Source organism: Ranitomeya imitator, chromosome 1, assembly GCF_032444005.1.
Source record: "Ranitomeya imitator isolate aRanImi1 chromosome 1, aRanImi1.pri, whole genome shotgun sequence".
In the NCBI taxonomy this organism is placed as follows: domain Eukaryota; kingdom Metazoa; phylum Chordata; class Amphibia; order Anura; family Dendrobatidae; genus Ranitomeya; species Ranitomeya imitator.
The window spans coordinates 1,054,167,369-1,054,186,858 of record NC_091282.1 but is presented as its reverse complement, the minus strand read 5'-3'; the positions used below and the strand labels follow the sequence as shown (position 1 = coordinate 1,054,186,858).

The 19,490-nt window shown below is 42.5% G+C and overlaps 1 protein-coding gene across 2 annotated transcripts in view; it reads left to right on the top strand.

Moving 5' to 3' along the window:
- The first annotated feature begins 1,232 nt into the window (after positions 1-1,232).
- PDGFC (platelet derived growth factor C) overlaps positions 1,233-19,490 on the top strand; it is a 377,744-nt gene continuing 359,486 nt past the window's right edge. Inside the window, exon 1 of one of the 2 annotated variants that reach the window (XM_069744123.1) lies at positions 1,233-2,459. In XM_069744123.1, coding sequence (XP_069600224.1) covers positions 2,336-2,459 — 124 coding nt within the window. In that variant the 5' untranslated portion in view covers positions 1,233-2,335. The remainder of the gene's footprint in view (positions 2,460-19,490) is intronic. The other variant, XM_069744124.1, reaches the window with a different exon arrangement.

The following is a 19,490-nucleotide window of genomic DNA, read 5'->3' as shown; positions in this document are numbered from 1 at the left end:
GCCATCGTTGGTCAGGGAAGAAAGTCCAGAACTTTGTTTTGTCGCTGGATCTCCCGCTGACATCGCTGAATCGGCGTCTGTGACGCCGATTCAGCGATGTCTTCGCTGGTAACCAGGGTAAACATCGGGTTACTAAGCGCAGGGCCGCGCTTAGTAACCCAATGTTTACCCTGGTTACCATCGTTAAAGTAAAAAAAAACAACCACTACATACTTACCTACCGCTGTCTGTCCTCGGCGCTCTGCTTCTCTGCTCTGGCTGTGAGCACAGCGGCCGGAAAGCAGAGCGGTGACGTCACCGCTCTGCTTTCCGGCTGCCCGGCGCTGACAGCCAGACCAGAGAAGCAGAGCACCGGGGACAGACAGCGGTAGGTAAGTATGTAGTGGTTGTTTTTTTTACTTTAACGATGGTAACCAGGGTAAACATCGGGTTACTAAGCGCGGCCCTGCGCTTAGTAACCCGATGTTTACCCTGGTTACCGGCATCGTTGGTCGCTGGAGAGCTGTCTGTGTGACAGCTCTCCAGCGACCAAACAGCGACGCTGCAGCGATCCGGATCGTTGTCGGTATCACTGCAGTGTCGCTTAGTGTGACGGTACCTTAAGACAGCACTGACGAGGGCCAACAGCCCGAAACACCGTGTCTGCGAATTGAGATACTGATTTGGCTTTTATCCTAAGTCATATTGCACGACTCGTTAAAGGGTTGTTCATGACTTGTAGGATCGCTACTTCCAACAGGTGGTGCTACAGAGTTCAAGTCCTCTTTTTCTCAGAAAAGGCAATTTGCATAAATGATAATAGTAACAGTTTCAAAAATTGAATTCATAGCTCAAAAGAGTACAACAGAGTGTTTCATCATTTCTAAATCCATGTAATCTTTTGTTATTTAATTGATTTCTTGTACTTAAAAAAGTTAGTTACAAAATAAACATTACGATATTTCGGTTTGTCCTTAAGTGTATACTAGCAGCTCAATCTCTATTTATCTGAAACAGTAAGGCGTCTCGGGATTTCATAAGTTTTACCTTGAAAACTTTGCGAATTGTCTATTGCTTGTGTCTCATTTTAACATATCACTTAATAATAAGTTTTCTCACTTTTCAAGTTTTTGTCTTGCCCAAGATGGGATTCCCTGATCCCTCTTTTCTTTGCTGTAGCACCTGTTGAGTCGCCAGGTGGCAGTCTGCCTTCGCTGGAACTTTAGGAAAGTGAGAGGGAAAGGAGAGGGGGGAAGGAAAAAGAAGAAGGAGAGGGAGTCAAGTACTTTCATCAGCTCTAAACTCTTTCCCATTTGTTGCAGCTAGGAGCAAACTTTAAACAGACACCCACACTAAGCTCTCAGACTCCCAGCTAAGGAATTGTTTCCTTTTCACTCCTGAGTTTTTCAGAGGCACAGGAATCCCACCAGCAAAGCAAGCAAACCCCTGAGTGACCTGCAGCCCTATTAAGCACTAGAGGATCACCCTGCTGACTGGAACCTGCTGCCAGGCGGAGAACTCACTGGCTCCATTACTTTCATGCTGTTGGGTCACTGCTCTGATCTGCAAAACAGTGTGAGGAAGTTTGGTGCCAAGCCAAAAAGTAAGGTAAATAATCAGCACAGCAGTGGAGCACAGACTTTGATACTGCCTAAAAAAGGAACTGCCGGTGAGAAAAAAAAAAGGGAGGTGTATAGAGACACGTTCCTATCCCACAATGTCCTGAGGGGACACGTTTGCTGACTATCACATTGTTTTCTCACAGGGTGTCAAGCTACAGATTCACATTTTTACAGCTCTGGATGACTACTCTCGCTTATAATGCTAATTTTTTCAGTAGTCACCCATTTTTGTTTGTTTATACAAGGTGAACTGCACCTTGAGGAAGGATTCTTTTCTTTCTCGAAGCCCGGTGTAACTTTTTGTCCATTAGTTTCTATGTGAGGCAGGCAGATGTTCCTGGAGAATGTTTTTTTATATATTTATTTTTTAGAATTTGTATTGTCAGGTTTTCGTAGTTTTTTTTTTTAATTATTTCATTTTTCTTTTTGTGGACGTCATTTCTTGAAGGATTTAAAACTACAAGAAGATCTTCGGGGATTTGATCATTTTTCTTTTTATCTTACGTTGATTACTTTACCAAACTGGAGACAGGAAAGAATAACGGAATCAGAAAAGAGTTGGCTTTGCATGGGATTATGAAGGATCTACCCAGTGATCATCTGCCACCAATGTTACCCAAACCGGCTCAGAGCTCTCTGGTGAAGGGTGCAGTGATCATGCTCTGCTGAGACTGACTGTGAACTTGCAAAATCTCAATTGCCGTTAGTATCTGTGCTCACCCCTATTCATCCAAATGATCCTCCTATTGTTACTTCTCAGAGTCCTCACGTGTACCCTGGACTTTCAGCTACATGGAGTACAAGCTGAATCCAATCTCAGCAGCAAATTTCATTTTGAGAGTGCTAAGGAGCAGAATGGTAAGACAAACTTTTGATTTTTGAACACTGTGATAATTTACAGCCTTGAAAGGTCATTTGCCTTTCCTGGAGGCCCATTAATTTTGGATAATTGATGTGGTATAGTCATACAGCACAAGACTAGGCTTTAAAAGGTACCACAAAAAAGGAACTTAAAAACCTGGCACCAGGGTTAAGGAGACAGGAAAATAAACCTGGGTCCTTTTTTCCGTATCTATTTATGTTTGCGCCTGTAGACCTAGATCCGTTGTGGTTTTACACTGGTGAATGTCTTCTATTCCTTTCTGTCCTGGAAACAGGCTAATCCCACATAGGAAATGAGAATTACTTTCAGCTTTCAAGTGTACCTGAAATGTTTAGAAAACCCTTTAAATGAAAGATCCCAAGGGCTGGAGCTCGGTGAGTGTAAAGAAAGGATTCTTTCATGTAAAAGGGCAGCTTCAGGGTGTGTAATTTGCCTAGCCTCTGAACTCCATAGAACTTGCATTATTCAGAGTTTTAAAGTCTTGCGTTGTTGATTTATAGATTATAAAGTCATTTTTTTTTTCTTCTTTGAGTATCTTGAAAGAATAAATGAGTTCCCGCACAGAATGGGAAATATAAAGAAGTGAAGTTGCTTGATGACATCGAACATTAAAAAAGCATGTGTATAAATAGTCCTGGTCTATCTGTATGAGTTGTGGTGCCTGCGGTAATACTTTTGGCACTAAAACACTGGCCATGTGAATTTCCTCACGTTTATGTCAGCTGAAAAATTGTAAATCAAGCTGACTTTTACATTCATTTTTTATTTGCAGCTATGAATGGCCTTTTCTGTTACTTTGTTGTTTTCTTTTCCTTTCCTCTGGATGTGACTTTTTCTTTCCTCCTGTGGTACAGAGCAAAATCTAGAATGGGTTAATAGCTAGTAGAGATAAAGGAACAGGACACAACTCTTTATCACAGGCACTAGAGTTGTGTGAGAGAGCTGATATTGTTTTTGCATGCTGCTTGCTAATGTGTTGACATATGGCACCTGCAGACTGCCAGAAAGACTGATCAAAGAGCAGCATAGAGATCAGCCTCTAATCAGTCTCCACTGTGAAGGACCAAAGGAAACTGATCAAACGGCGGAGGTTCCCTGCTATGTTGTGACGGGAACCCATCAAGATGACCTTTGTCTATCCTTTTTTGGTGTTGAAAAATAATGCACTTTCGTAAAGACATGGAATCGCATGAAAATAACCCATGTGTTTTGTAAGGCAAGTACAGACAACTGGTAGTTTTCAACTTGTTGTCTTGGACCTACAAGTTGTGTCATGCCTTACCAGTTAAAGGGCAGGGCAAATTATATTCTAAGATGGTGCATTTTCGAGCCAAAAATACTTCTGGTGCAGAGTGTTTTTGTTCGCTTCATGTTTTTTTAAATGTCTAGACTGTAGATGACGTCTAGACTCGGGAGACGACAATGTTTAATATTCTAAACTAAAAGTATTCAAGGGAAAAAGTTAAACACCAAATTCAAGAAAGAAACAATATTCTGAATACTTGTTTTTTTTATATTGTTCCTGATTCTCAGTTATGCTTTTTTAATTTTTGCAAGCGTAATTTATGTGAACATCATTTATGAAGATGCTTTACAGCATAGGTAAGTATTTTTGCTGCGTTAGATCTTATCTCAGGAATTATTAGATGCATGAATTGAAGGTATCTAAAAAGCTTGATCTTGTAAAGTCGTTTAAATCAACAGTATTCATAAAAATAGCATTTTGGAGATAGGTTCAGAAAATACATTGGGCAGTAACGAGAAAGTTTTTGTTATCATGGAGGTTAACATATTGAAGTTTGACACATGCCAACAGATGACTTCTTGTCAGTGAGACTAAATGTAATCTAATTGTCAATAAGAATCTGTCAGTGTCTCAGATATTTGCCGATGACTTAAGGTCCCTTCACATTAAGCGACGCTGCAGCGATACCGACAACGATCCGGATCGCTGCAGCGTCGCTGTTTGGTCGCTGGAGAGCTGTCACACAGACCGCTCTCCAGCGACCAATGATGCCGGTAACCAGGGTAAACATCGGGTAACTAAGCGCAGGGCCGCGCTTAGTAACCCGATGTTTACCCTGGTTACCATGCTAAAAGTAAAAAAAACAAACACTAGATACTTACCTACCGCTGTCTGTCCTCCAGCGCTGCGCTCTGCTTCTCTGCTCTCCTCCTGTACTGGCTGTGAGCCGGAAAGCAGAGCGGTGACGTCACCGCTCTGCTTTCCGGCTCACAGCCAGTACAGGAGGAGTGCAGAGCACAGCGCTGGAGGACAGACGGCTGTAGGTAAGTATCAAGTGTTTGTTTTTTTTTTACTTTTAGCATGGTAACCAGGGTAAACATCGGGTTACTAAGCGCGGCCCTGCGCTTAGTTACCCGATGTTTACCCTGGTTACCAGTGAAGACATCGCTGGATCGGTGTCACACACGCCGATCCAGCGATGTCAGCAGGAGTCCAGCGACGAAATAAAGTTCTGGACTTTCTTCAGCGACCAACGATCTCCCAGCAGGGGCCTGATCGTTGGTCGCTGTCACACATAACGATTTCATTAACGATATCGTTGCTATGTCACAAATAGCAACGATATCGTTAACAATATCGTTATGTGTGAAGGTACCTTTAGTTTATCTGTTAACAGTACACATCTTAAAAAAAGGTTTTTTTTACCATAATGCAGTCCAGAACTTGCATGTGACCTTAAAACAACTTCACCTTTGATCTCTATTGTTAAAGACCTATAGGTGAAGGCAAGAGAATTCTATCAGCACAGATACCATATACTGAACCCCACCACTGCATTGTAAAGTAGCACAATTACAACAGTCTCTACTGAGAAAATGTCATATTTGCCAATTGTCTCTTCAGAGAGGAAGAGGACTTGAACTCTAGTGCCACCAATTGGAAGTAGCTATCGTAAAAGTAAATACCGACCCTTTAACGAACCTTGTCACATGACTTAGGATAAAATCCAAACTAGAATTTCAACTTCCAGACACATGTTTGGGGTGATGCCCCTTCTCAGTGCAAAGCATGAGATCTGATTAGGCAGTAAGAGAGGTCTCTGACTGGATTTTAAGGGGGTAACGTTTCTGCTTGTGGAGAGTGACATTCCAGTGTAAGGAGACTTATATGCCATGCAATGCCCCTCTGGAAAATATGTAAATTGTCTCTTCAGTGATGAAGTTGACTTAAACTATATTACCACTTATTGGAAACACAATATCTCAAATACAGATGTCATAATATATAACAATACTTAGTCCCGGAATAAATAACCAGGACCACACTAGAGAATATCCTATGGAGCTCCCTCAAATTATCCAAACACCACAAAATGGAACATGAGGCCACAAAATATGTGTATCATAGAATAGTAAATTTTATTTTAGAAGTCAATTAAAACATACAGTATAAAGATAGTATCACAGAGTAAATAATTAGAACAGAGCGAATGACTAGTTTAGGGGTGCACCACAAACATATTGGCACCCCATGGACAGAGGCATGGAAATAGAATTATCTAATATAACCCATACCAGGATCATACTGAAATATACCAACTAAAGTGCCAGTGCATAGTATTACATCCATAGCCTAGATGGAATGGTCACATGAGTCTCAAAACTAAAGTCTCATACCAGAGAACATTTATGTAAATTAATGGCCATGTGGCTAGCACAATCCAGATAATGAAAGAGACATGAGACCACCCTCAGATCTTACCCATCTCTGTTTCCATGGAGAAACCCACGCGCCCCTACGCACGTTTCACAACAGCTTCCTCAGGGGGCAAGGTGATGATAAAGAGTCCCCGCTGTCTTCATTAAATACACTCCCCGTAATCACAATCAGCAGCGCATGTGGCCGAACAGGTGGGCGCATGAAAGCCACATCACTCTGGTGCCATCATGGCGGTGCGGGTCACGAGGAATCCCCGGTGACGTCAATGACCAGCACACGTCACTAACAGGCGCCGGGTATGATGTTGCAGCCCGAGACCACGTCGGAGACATACATGCGCACTAGTGAAACTCCTACCTAACTTTCTTCCATCAAAGCAGAACGGGATCTACCAATTTCAGCACTGCTTTAAAGGTACAGATATCATTATCTAAATCATTTATAACTACCCAGCGATAAGACCTACTACATAAAACGCCTCACTATATTACTAATTACAAAAAATATATGATAATACATTAAAGTGTCTGCTTAAAGTGGCAGTGCACAGAAAATATATATAAATAACCAAAGAAGACATGCAGCAGCATGTCAACATACAATTATGACAGGTGCAGGTAATTACATAAAACATATTACAAAAATAGAGAAACATAATAAAATAAGAAAACCAGTGTAAAGTGCATATGAAATGTTGCCGTTCCATTCACCATATAATTATTTCGGAGTTGTAGATCAAGAATAGAAGTGATAAGCCACTCTCCAGCGATGACTGTTTCCAAGAAGGATATTTAGTGATAGAATTCATAGCAACCTCAAGTGGTACATAACTAAATATAGAAAAGGACAGACAAAATTAAAAACAATGTATAAAAAAGAGATCATAGGTCCAGAGATGACGTCAACCAACTACAAAAATGATGTAAAACTAAACTGCTCGTTTAACCCTGCCGGTGTCATCGTGCCTAAGGTTACAATCCAACGGCATTCTTTTTGTGTCAAAATGCGCACATTGTTCCCTCCATGTATTCCCATATGGACACAGTCAATTCCCCAGATCTTCACCTCCCCAAAATTACATTTATTTTTCAACTTAAAGTGTTTGGGGATTGTTTTCAAAGAATCCACGTCATCCACGTCATGAGCGGCCTCAATGTCTCTCACATGCTCGCGATTTCGAACACGTAATTCACGAGATGTGAAACCAATGTATACCAAATTACAACTACACTTAGCGTAATACACCACGTGTGGTTGTACATGTAATATAGTCCCTGATCTCAAATGTTTTGAGGCCGTTCGATGACATGAAGGACGTGGAGCTAAGAGAGTTCTTACAGGCCAAACAGTTTCCGCAAGAAAAAAAAGCCCTCCGTTTTCTCCCAAAATTAAAGAAAGATGTCTTACTTGGAATATAGTGACTGGTCACCAGTTCATCTTTCAGATTTCTACCCCTACGTGCCATCATGAGAGGGGAAGTTGAGAGTTGGGTTATATTAGATACCGTAATTCTAATTCCATGCCTCTATCCATGGGGTGCCACTATGTTTGTGGTGCACCCCTAACCTAGTCATTTGCTCTGTTCTAATCATTTACTCTGTGATACTATCTTTATATGTCTTAATTGGCTTCTAAAATAAAATTTACTATTCTATGATACACATATTTTGTGGTCTCATGTACCACTTATTGGAAGCAGCATCCTAAAAGTCAATATATACCCTTTAATAAGCCTTGCTACATGATTTAGTGTAAATGCCAAAGCAGAATCCTAATTTGTTAATTTGTGTTTTGGGGTGTTGCCCCTCCACAGTGCAAAGTATGAGTTCTGATTTGGTTGGATGAGAGGCCTCTGACTGGGGTTATAGCACTATTTAGTGGAAAAAATGCTGCAAAAACACCAATATAAATAAATATAAGTGAAAGGTTCCCGTGAAACATGGAGGTGGAGATTTTTTTAGCCTGTATCGTTAGTTTCTGTTAACTATTTCCTCTATTTGTTCCCCAGTGCATTGTGTAGTAATAGATCTCTGCTTTGGTCATGACCTAATTCTACATCAGATCTACAATCCCTCGCACACAACAGTAAAGCACTACCCAGGGAAATGCTGTGCATTTTGTTTTCCTGTCTTCTTTCTCAAGTCGGAGTAATTGTCTGTATACAAGTCAAACCAAAATCATATGCCCGTCAATTTCACTCATATATTTTGATACATTGATTTATCAGACTTTGTAGCTGAATTTATGACATGTGTTTGATTTCTGCTTCTTTCAACATCATATATTTAAGGAAGTTCAAAAGCATTTTACCTGCAACGTCAATGTGGGTGACTTTTCTGACAACTATCTACCCGTATAAACCCATGTTGCCACTGATCCTCAGAGTAACGGCTGATATAGATCTTGTGCTGTGAATATTATCCACCAGAACAAACCTCTGAGGCATAAAGGGACATGTTGATAAAACCACAGTTTACAGAAGATAAAGAGTCATTTAGAGATGAGGATAGATGTTCCCATTACATTACTAGACTATGCACATCAATATCTAAAGTACACAGATAAAGCAGTGTACGACATAATACATAATTACAACCAGATCCAGCAGAAAAACGGATCCGTTGCATAAGCTTTTACACTATTTGCAACGGATCCGTTTTTTTGAACATTAGCCGGATTCGGCCTGATGTGTGAAAGTAGCCTTAGTCTGATAATGTAAGTCCACAAGGACAGGGTCCTCTCCCCTCTGCACCAGTCTGTCATTGTAAATTTGTGTACTGTAAATGATGTCTATAACCCTGTATGTAGCCCTTTTCTTATGTACAGCACCATGGAATTAATGGTGCTATATTAATAAATAATAATAATAATAATACACTAGCATAGCTACTGGGGGGGCAGAGGGGGCCATTGCCCCGGCCCATCACCTGAATGGGCCCACAGGGAGATCCACTGCCGCATCTGAGGTGTCAGGGAGGGAGCAGCACAATGCTGACTCCCCTGTCTGACAGACTCTGCACAGTGGCAGGTGAGGCTGCAGAGCCTCCATCCGTGCAGAGTGTGATGTGGTCTCGCCCAAGCAGTCTCTTCCTGGCTGGGCTGGCAGCAGCTGCAGTTACTTTCTGGCTGTGCACTCTGGGATTGGCTGAGGCACGCTGGGCCTTAGTGGTCTCCTTGCATCTATTCTGGACACTTCCTGGTCCTCCTCACTGTCTGCCTGAAAACTTCATCAGTCAGTAATTGGGGATGCAATTTATTAGATTAATTCGATTTAGGCATATCATGGTCACTGTGGGGTGAATGTGAGATGATTGTGGTATTGTGGGGGCTGAAGTGGGGGAGAGGGACAGGACACTGTGGGGTAAATGTGAGAGGATGGGGGTATTGTGGGAGAGGAGAACAGGGCACTGGGGGTGAATGTGAGAGGATGGGGGTTATTGTGGGGGTTGGGGTGTGCAAGGGGGACCGGGCACTGTGTGGGTGAAAGAGAGAGGATGGTGGTATTTTGGGAGGGGGACAGGGTACTGGGGGCTGAATGTGAGAGTTTGAGAGTATTGTGAGGGCTGAGGGGGCACAGGGCACTGGGGCGGCTTATTATTATTACACTGTTTAATGTTATGAGATTATATGCAATCCATCATATGAAATAGTTGCTGTCTTGTGGCTGGAGATGGGGAGGTCAGGGGCTTTTTATACTTGCGAGCTGGGTCTTTTATAAGTATTAGTAAAACAAGCATAGAAATGCAAGTTAATAGCGTTAATACATTACTAATAGGATAATATTTCAGTATTAGTATAACAAGTATAAGTATTAGCATAAGGGCGCAGACAGACGCCATATAAGTCACGCAAGGATTGCATTGCAATCCTCGGACTGCCCGTCCCCTATCGGGACATAAGCGTGACAGCGTGATGGATTATTGCAGCTAATCAAAAATTATAAGTTAAACCGCACCTCATATTATCAAGGTCCTACAGGACACTATTTAAGACGCATGTCACAACCAGGGAGTTCATCCCAGAAAAAAGTCCATACCAAGTAGTATAAAAGACAGCGCTTCAAACGTTGGTGAAAAAAAAAATCACGTTTTATTTAGCCTCCTGTGGCAACGTTTCGATCCAAAAGAGTGCTTGAGAAAGATCTTTTGGATCGAAATGTTGCCACAGAAGGCAGAATAAAATGTGATTTTTTTTCACCAACGTTTGAGGCGCTGTCTTTTCTACTACTTGGGATTACTGCAGCCTCAGGTCAGGAGAACCGATGGTCAGTCCGAGGATTGTGATGCGATCCTCACATGAGAAATACGTCCGTCTGTCTGCCCCTAACAAGTATAACAATATAGTAACCACGGGCTGCATTCTATGTTATAAGAATAAATTGCTTATTATCAAATTATTAAGTTATTAAAGGCTTGGGATAATTGTCTGCATTCACTCTAAGACTACAGACCGCAAAATCATAATGGGGTGCGCCTGCCGTCAAGACCACTGCCCCAAGACCACTGATGCGATCAAGCGGTCATGCGACCACGTTTGCTCATTGCACGTGTCAACTAGACAAGTTTGACTTCTCTCAATAGAACAAAATCGTCACATGACCTCCTGCTCTCATCAGCGATGCTGGGGCCATTATTACTGTACATAGGTGGACTCCTAAATATTAAGTAGGCACTTACAAAACATTGAAGCCTAGCTACTAGATGGCAGACGGTGCTGAACTGGCTGTCAGTCTGTCTCGGGGCATCAGTTACAGCCGCCGCTTTACTATACATAGAGTGATAACTGAAAAAGCATCGGCGCCACCCCTATGACTGGAAGAGCAAGGCTGTCCGGAGGAATGAAGTTAATTTGCTGCCAGCAGTGGGGCTCTCAGTGCGGGCACCACACAAAGTCAAAATGCGATTAACCTGCAGATTAACCCCATATCTGCAGGTTAAAAGCATTACTTTACATGACAGGTTCCCTTTAAGCTCTGCAGTAGAACAGGGTGACATGATCTCCCTGCACTACTGCTCTCTGTTTTGTAGACAACAGGTCATCTTAAGCTTGTGGTCCACAGAACGGCAGGGTGATTCACTGGCTGAGTCACCAGCGCATGCACAGAATGTCAGAATGCGAGCTAACAAGAGTCACTATACAGTTTGGGGACCATCATACAACGTGGGAGCCCATATACAGTGTGGGGACCACTGTAGGGGGCAACCATAAAGTGTGGGGACTACAGTGGGGGCCATTATACAATGTGGGAGCTAATGAGAGGCCATTATACAGTGTGGACTACTGTGCATGGCCCTCATAATATGTGGAGACTACCGTGGCAGCTATTATGAAGTGTGAGGGACATTATACAGTATGGGGGGGCAGTATAAAGTGTAAGGACTACTGTGGGAGTCATTCTACTGTGCTTGGGACAGCAGTGGGGACATAATTCTATGTATAGCTTAACTCTGGGGGACATCATACTATATGTAGGGGATCTGTGGGCCCACCATACTGAGTATAAGGAAGCTTTGGGGGAATTATACAGTGTATAGTGGAGCTCTGTCAGCATTATACTGTGTATAGGGAAGCTGTAGGCCCATCATACCTATAATAATAATAATAATTTTTATTTACAGTACAGACCAAAAGTTTGGACACACCAACTCATTTAAAAGATTTATTTGTATTTTCATGACTATGAAAATTGTAAATTCACACTGAAGGCATCAAAACTATGAATTAACACATGTGGAATTATATACTTTACAAAAAAGTGTGAAACAACTGATAATATTTCTTATATTGTAGGCATCTTTGCAATGGCATGCTATTCCATCCGGTTTGCGTTTATTTGGACCATCATTTATTTTTCAACAGGACAATGACCCCAAACACACCTCCAGGCTGTGTAAGGGTATTTGACCAAGAAGGATAGTGATGGGGTGCTACCCCAGATGACCTGGCCTCCACAGTCACCAGACCTGAACCCAATCTAGATGGTTTGGGGTGAGCTGGACCGCAGAGTGAAGACAAAAGGGCCAACAAGTACTAAGCATCTCTGGGAACTCCTTCAAGACTGCTTAAAGACCATTCCCGGAGACTACCTCTTGAAGCTCATCAAGAGAATGCCAAGAGTGTGCAAAGCAGTCATCAAAGCAAAAAGTGGCTACTTTGAAGAACCTAGAATATAAGACATACCATATATACTCGAGTATAAACCGACCCGAGTAAAAGCCGAGACCCCTAATTTTGCCACAAAATACTGGGAAAACTTAATGACTCGAGTATAAGCCTAGAGTGGAAAATGCAGCAGCTACCAGTAAATGTCAAAAATAAAAATAGGTACCAATAAAAGTAAAATTAATTGAGACATCAGTAGGTTAAGTGTATTTGAATCTCCATATTGAATCAGGAGCCCCATATAATGCTCCATACAGTTCATGATGGGCCCCATATAATGCTCCATACAAAATAAGCCCCATATAATGCTCCATACAGTTTATGATGGGCCCCATAAGATGTTCCCCATATAATGCTGCGCAAATGCTGATTATGGCCCTATAAGATGCTCCATAGACACATTTGCCCTATATAATGCTGCACAAATGCTGGTTATGGCCCCATAAGATGCTCCATAGAGATGATTGCCCCATATAATGCTGCACAAATGCTGATTATGGCTCCATAAGATGCTCCACAGACACATTTGCCCCCTTATAATGCTGCACATGGCCCCATTAAGATGCTCCATAGAAATATTTGCCCCATATAACTCTGCACATGGCCCCATAAGATGCTCCATAGAAATATTTGCCCCATATAACTCTGCACATGGCCCCATAAGATGCTACATAGAGATATTTGCCACATATAATGCTGCACATGGCCCCATAAGATGCTCCATAGAGATATTTGCCCCATATGCTGTTGCTGCGCTAAAAAAAAAATGACATACTCAACTCTGGTTACTCAGGCCTCCGGCACTTGCTATACTCACCTTTCCTGTTCCACCACTGAGCGCTGCTATGTCTTCTGCATCCTCTGCACTGACTCTTCAGGCAGAGGGCGGCGCGCACACTAATCATGTCATCGCGCCCTCTGACCTGAGCGTCACTGCAGAGGACACGGAAGACGGAGCAGCGCTGACGGTGGAACATGGGACAGGTGAATATGCCCCCATTAAACTTACCTGTTCCTGGCGCAGTCCCTGCAGGTCCCTGGTTCTCCGCGCGCTGACAGCTTCTTCCTGTATTGAGCAGTCACATGGTACTGCTCATTACAGTAATGAATATGCGGCTCCACCCCTATGGGAGTGGAGTTGGGTCCATATTCATTACTGTAATGAGCGGTACCATGTGACCGCTCAATACAGGAAGAAGCTGTCAGCGCTCGGAGAACCAGGGACCTGCAGGGACCGCGCCAGGAGCAGGTGAGTATTATTAGACAGCTGCTGCTCCCCCTCTCCTGCCGACCCCTGGGAATGACTCAAGTATAAGCCGAGAGGGGCAATTTCAGCCTAAAAAATGGGCTGAAAATCTCCGCTTTTACTTGAGTATGTACGGTAATTTCAGTTGTTTCACACTTTTTTGTTAAGTATATAATTCCACAAGTGTTAATTCATAGTTTTGATGCCTTCAGTGTGAATGTACAATTTTCATAGTCATGAAAATACAGAAAAATCTTTAAATCAGAAGGTGTGTCCAAACTTTTGGTCTGTACTGTATATAGCGCCAACATATTCCGCAGCACTTTACAATTAAGCGGGGACATGTACAGACAATAAATTCAATACAAGTTAAGACAATTTAAACAGTGACATTAGGGGTGAGGTCCCTGCTCGCAAGCTTACAATCTACAAGGAAATGGGGGGGGGGGGGGGGGAGGGTCACAATAGGTGAAAAGTGCTTGTTATTTCAGGTCTGGCAATTATAGTAAATAGGGATTTTCATATAAAGCTGCATGATCCGGTCATCAGCCCGTGTGTTTAAGTGCAATAGTCAAGTATCAAGTTCAGTTGTCGTGTGCATGGAGGGTGTGGAGACAGATGAATAGGAGGGTGCAGATTCAGAATAATATTTGGAAGGAAGGAACAGGGCAAAGTTAGTTTACTGAGTAGTTGATGTGGTAGGCTTATTTGAAGAGATGGGTTTTCAAAGCGCGCTTGAATAGGTCAGGGCTAGGTATCAGCCTGATCGTCTGGGGAAGTGCATTCCAGAGAGCTGGCGCAGCACGAGAGAAGTATTGGAGACGGAGGTGCGAGGTTCGGATTACGGGAGATGCTAGCCTTAGGTCATTTGTAGAATGGAGGGCACATGTAGGGCAATAGACAGAGATGAGAGAGGAGATATAAGGCGGTGAAGAACTGTGGAGAGCTTTGTGGGTGAGAGAGATGAGTTTATACTGGACCCTGTAGCAAATGGGTAGCCAGTGTAATGACTGGCACAAGATGGAGGCATCGGTGAAGCGGCTGGACAGAAATATGACCCTGGCTGCTGCATTCAAGATGGATTGGAGAGGAGAAAGTTTGGTAAGAGGGAGACCGATCAGAAGAGAGTTGCAGTAGTCCAGACGAGAATGAATAAGAGCGACAGAGTCTTAGCAGTTTCAAAGGTGAGAAAAGGTCGGATTCTGGAGATGTTTTTATGTATAGGGAAGCTGTCGGCCTAGTATACTATGTATAGGGGAGCTGTGGGATCATCATACAGTGTATGTGAGAGTTGTGGGCCCACAATACTCTGTATGAGATAGCTTTGGGAGCATTATACTGTGTATAGGGCAGTTGTGAGCCTATAATTCTGTGTACAGGAGAGCTGTGTACCCATCATACTGTGTATAAGAAAGCTGTGGTGGCATTATACTGTGTATAGGGGAGCAGTTGTCTCATTATACTATGTATAGTGGAGCTCTGTCAGCATTATACAGTGTGTAGGGGAACTGTGGGATCACCATACGGTGTATAGGGGATCTGTGGGCCCACCATACTGTGTGTAGAGGAGTTGTACATGGGGAACATTATTAAATGTTAAGTGGGCACTTAAACATTATTATAAAGAGTGGCACTCAGTATTGTGACCATCAAAGTTGCACATGGAGTATTATTACTTTCTAGGGTCAAAATGTGGAGGGCACATGCACAGGAAATTAATATTTTCGAGGGGCAATTTTACCATCTAGAGAGCACAGAAGCGGGATTATTACTCTGTGATGGCACAGTGGTGGCATTACTATGTAGGGCACTAAGAGGAACCTTTATTGTATCACACAACAGGTGCAGTCATGGGTACATATACAGCAGCAGCGGCACAGTATTGGCCTGTCATCAGGATGGGGAGTTTATGCAGGTTGGGGATAGATGTGAACAGTGCTGGAAATGTGAGAAGTCAAATGTGTCTTTGTTGTGATCTCTGCAGACGAGTCCTGGCTGGAGAAGTCGACATGTCGGTCTGGGCCAGATGGAAAAGATGAGAAAAGTGAATGACTCCACCAGAAAGAACGTCCTCTGTTAGTCACCATCTATAACTGCACTGTGATCTCTATATGTCATACAGGACTGGTATCTACCACTATATGTCACCATATGGCGGTAATATCAGTGCTGGTCATTGTATAGAGTTTTATTTTCAATAACAGTGTGGTCATCTCCTGAGGTTCCCCTATATCCACCGTAGTTATAATCATGGTTACCTGGTTAAGGGCCACAGGTGGACACAGACAGAAAAGGACCCATGTGCATGAACAATATATGGGCCCTTTGCCGCCCAAGAGCTCCTAAAAATACAAAATTGCACTTTATTTAGAGGTAGAAATGGGCCGCCTTATCTCTTGGGCCCATGTGCTGCCACATGGGTTGCACTAATGATATGTCCGTCTGTTAGGGGCCCACTCACATGTTTCGCCCCCCCTGAGCTGAACCCCTGGCTACGCCTCTGGTCTGATACCATAAAATACAAATGACTTGGATAAATACACATATATAAAGCTAATATATTATCATTTATTATGATGAGAGATTGGAAACGTTGGGCTTGTTAATCTTAGAAAAAGACGGCTCAGAGGAGATCTCATTTACAGGGCAGAGCATAGTGCGCAGGCGTGAGCCAGCAATTTCTCTGCGCAGGCGCAAGATTTCGTCCAGCTATGTGGATGATGCAGAAGGCGTCATCTACATGAATTACAGCAAGGGGACGGTTATCAGCAGCCGGGAGGAGGGATGCAGAAGTCAGGAGGGGGGATGGAGACAGCAGAAACCACACCCAACGGACAGGATTAATATACAGCGCGGGAGAACTTCAAAAGTTTTTTGGAGGGTATACAGTGGAGTCAGGGGGTTATATAACCATTGATGGACTGCAGCACAGGCACTGCTGAAGGTCATAGTTTTAGTTGACACAGGACAAAATTGGTGACAGGTTCCCTTTAAAACCCCTCTTTACAGTTTTATGACTATAAACATCCGTTATTGCCAACAGCTCAATCTGTGAGAAAGTCGTCTCTCCATTATACTTGACAGCTCAATTTATCCTGATATTTATGCGCTGGTCTGCAAATTGTAAATAATTTTTTGTTATTTAAAAGAAAAAACAAGGATCATCATGATTACATTTTTTATACAGTTTATGGCAATACCTTATTAAGTTGTTTCATTCATGTTTAAATGGTCTTTACATGTTTTTCACCTTTATTCTATCTGCATTCTGTCAGTATGAATGCACGTGAATGAAGAGCAATTTGGTATAACTGCTGTTATACAAGGATAATATGTCCTCGGGCATTTTATAGCATCTCGTAAATACACCCTTCCTTATTTATTTACACACCCATGATGGGATTTTCTTCACTTTACCTTCGAGTTGTTTATGATTCTTGCTTTTGCAGTATGTTTACTCTGGCTATCCTCGTGTGTATCCATACCGTTAGACCAAAGCAGTTACAGAACACCAACCATAAATGATAGGCATCTACCTACAATGTCTTTATTGTAAAATAATATGCATCATTGTGAAATGAATTTATCTTAAAGCAGTATACATTGCTTTGTAATAATGACAATTGAATTTGTGGTTTGTTTGTGAAGTTAGATTTACAATGTTTTGATGCCCCTAGAAATGTCATTCTTTAATGAGCTCTGAGGCCCTATATCAAATTTAGGTTTACATGGACTTACATGTTTAAATGTAAGGGTACATACCAAGAGCGGGCACAGGCTGGAGAAAGCCCCTGTGTAAGAACAATGTATGTGCCCTTTGTAGTCCAATGTAGAGCTTCCTTACTTCTTGCGGCTGTCCAGGTTGCACCAATGGTATGTCCTCCACAAGTACATACACTGTATAGTCAAAGGTATTGTGGCACACCTTCTAATTGTTACACAAGTGTATAAAATACAGCCCATATCCCAGCAATTTACCTTTTCAAACATTTGTAAAAAAAAAAGGATCTATCTAAAGCACTCACCGAATTCGAGTGCTGTATTGAAAGAAGATTCCACCATTACAACAAGGGAATGGACGTGATTTCTTCCCTTATAAATATAGATGAGAAGATCGCTTCACGCAACCCTGGTCCATCATCCAGGCCAGTGCTTTTTGACAGTGGACAGGAGCTATGCAAATTTCCTTACCCTTCAGGAGCCCATGCTTGGCTTATCATTTGCTGGACTGGTGTGTTGCCCACTGTGCGCCGTACACCTGTCAAATAACATCACAAAATGCTCACAAATCAAACATTATGTCGGGGCACCCAGAAAGTCAGGAAATTTGCATAGCTCATGTCCATGGCTAGTAAACACTGACCTGGACCATGGACATGAGTTTGGTGGGTGATAGATAATGCAATAGGGTTGTATTTCAAGACTTCACCAAGGCCCCTGAGCAACAGTGAATGGAAATCCTAACTCTTTGGCATAGCAAGACATCTTGGACAGTTTCATGCTTCAAACTTTGTAGGAACAGTTTGTTGAAGGACGATTTCTTTTCCAGCAAGACTGAGCCCCAGCGCACAGCGCAAAGTCAATGAAACCATGGTTCAATGAGTTTGGCACTAAGCTGGCCCACACGGAGCACTGACCTTAACCCTAATTAATTCATTTGCCATGGACTAGCATGGAGTTTGGGAGCCAAGATCTCTCATCTGTCAGTCTCAGACTTCACAAACGCCTCCAAAATCTTGTACAATTCCTTCCCACAAAAAAGTGGAAACTATTTTAGCCGCAGAAGGTGGAGTTTATGGGTCTATAGAAACTGCTTTAGATGTAATCTACAAGTGTCCCAATCATTTTGTCCATATCATGTATTGTATCTATGCAAAAAGGGATCAACCAATGTCAAGATTCATACTGGCTAGGCGATTAGCTAACAGGTAATGTAATTAATGTAAGCAATTTAAATGATTGGCCAACCATGTAAAAAATTAAGTGCGATCCCCAGTGGCGTAACTACAAAGTTATGGGCCCCGGTGCGAACTTTCAAATGGGGCCCCCCACCATGCCAAAATGTTTTCCACCCAAATTCACATTTTCCCTATTAATGTTGCACACTATAGCTTTATTGCAAAGTTGTATAGTGTGACCTCAGTTGCATAACTATCCAGTGCCGCATCCTGGCATATATTTGTCCCCTGTACTGCCATTGTTATGTAATGTATAAAAGAAAATAAACCATTATACTCATCAGGGGCTAACATAGAAGTCATGGGGATCCATATAAGAAGTATAATGCACCCCCATAGTACTCCTTATAGTATAATACACTCCCCATAGTCCCCCATATAGTATTGTACACTCCTCAGTCCTCCATATAGTATAATACACTCCTCCGTATATTAAAACACACTCCTCATAGTGCTCAATATAGCATAATACACTGCTCAGTCCTCCATATAGTATAATACACTCCTCCGTATATTAAAATACACTCCTCATAGTGCTCCATATAGCATAATACAATCTTCGTAGTGCTCCGTATAGTATAATACACTGCTCATAGTGCTCCATATAGTATAATGCACCGCCATCGTCATCCATGTTGTACAATTCACTTCCCATAGTATGATGCACCATAGTTCTTCATATAGTATAATATATTCCCCATAGTCCTCGATTCAGTATAATGCAGCCCACATATAGTATAATACATCCACCCCACAGAGTATACTGCAGCCCTGCTATACAATACAATGTAACCCCCATAGAATATAATGCAGCCCTCCTCATAGTGTAATGCAGCCCCTCCATACAGGGGCAGTGAGAAAGACATGAGCAAATGGTGACTAGGGGGCAGGGGACAAGGACACAAGGGGGGTAGTGGAGACAGGCACAAGGGTAACATAGGGGGGCTAGGGAGCA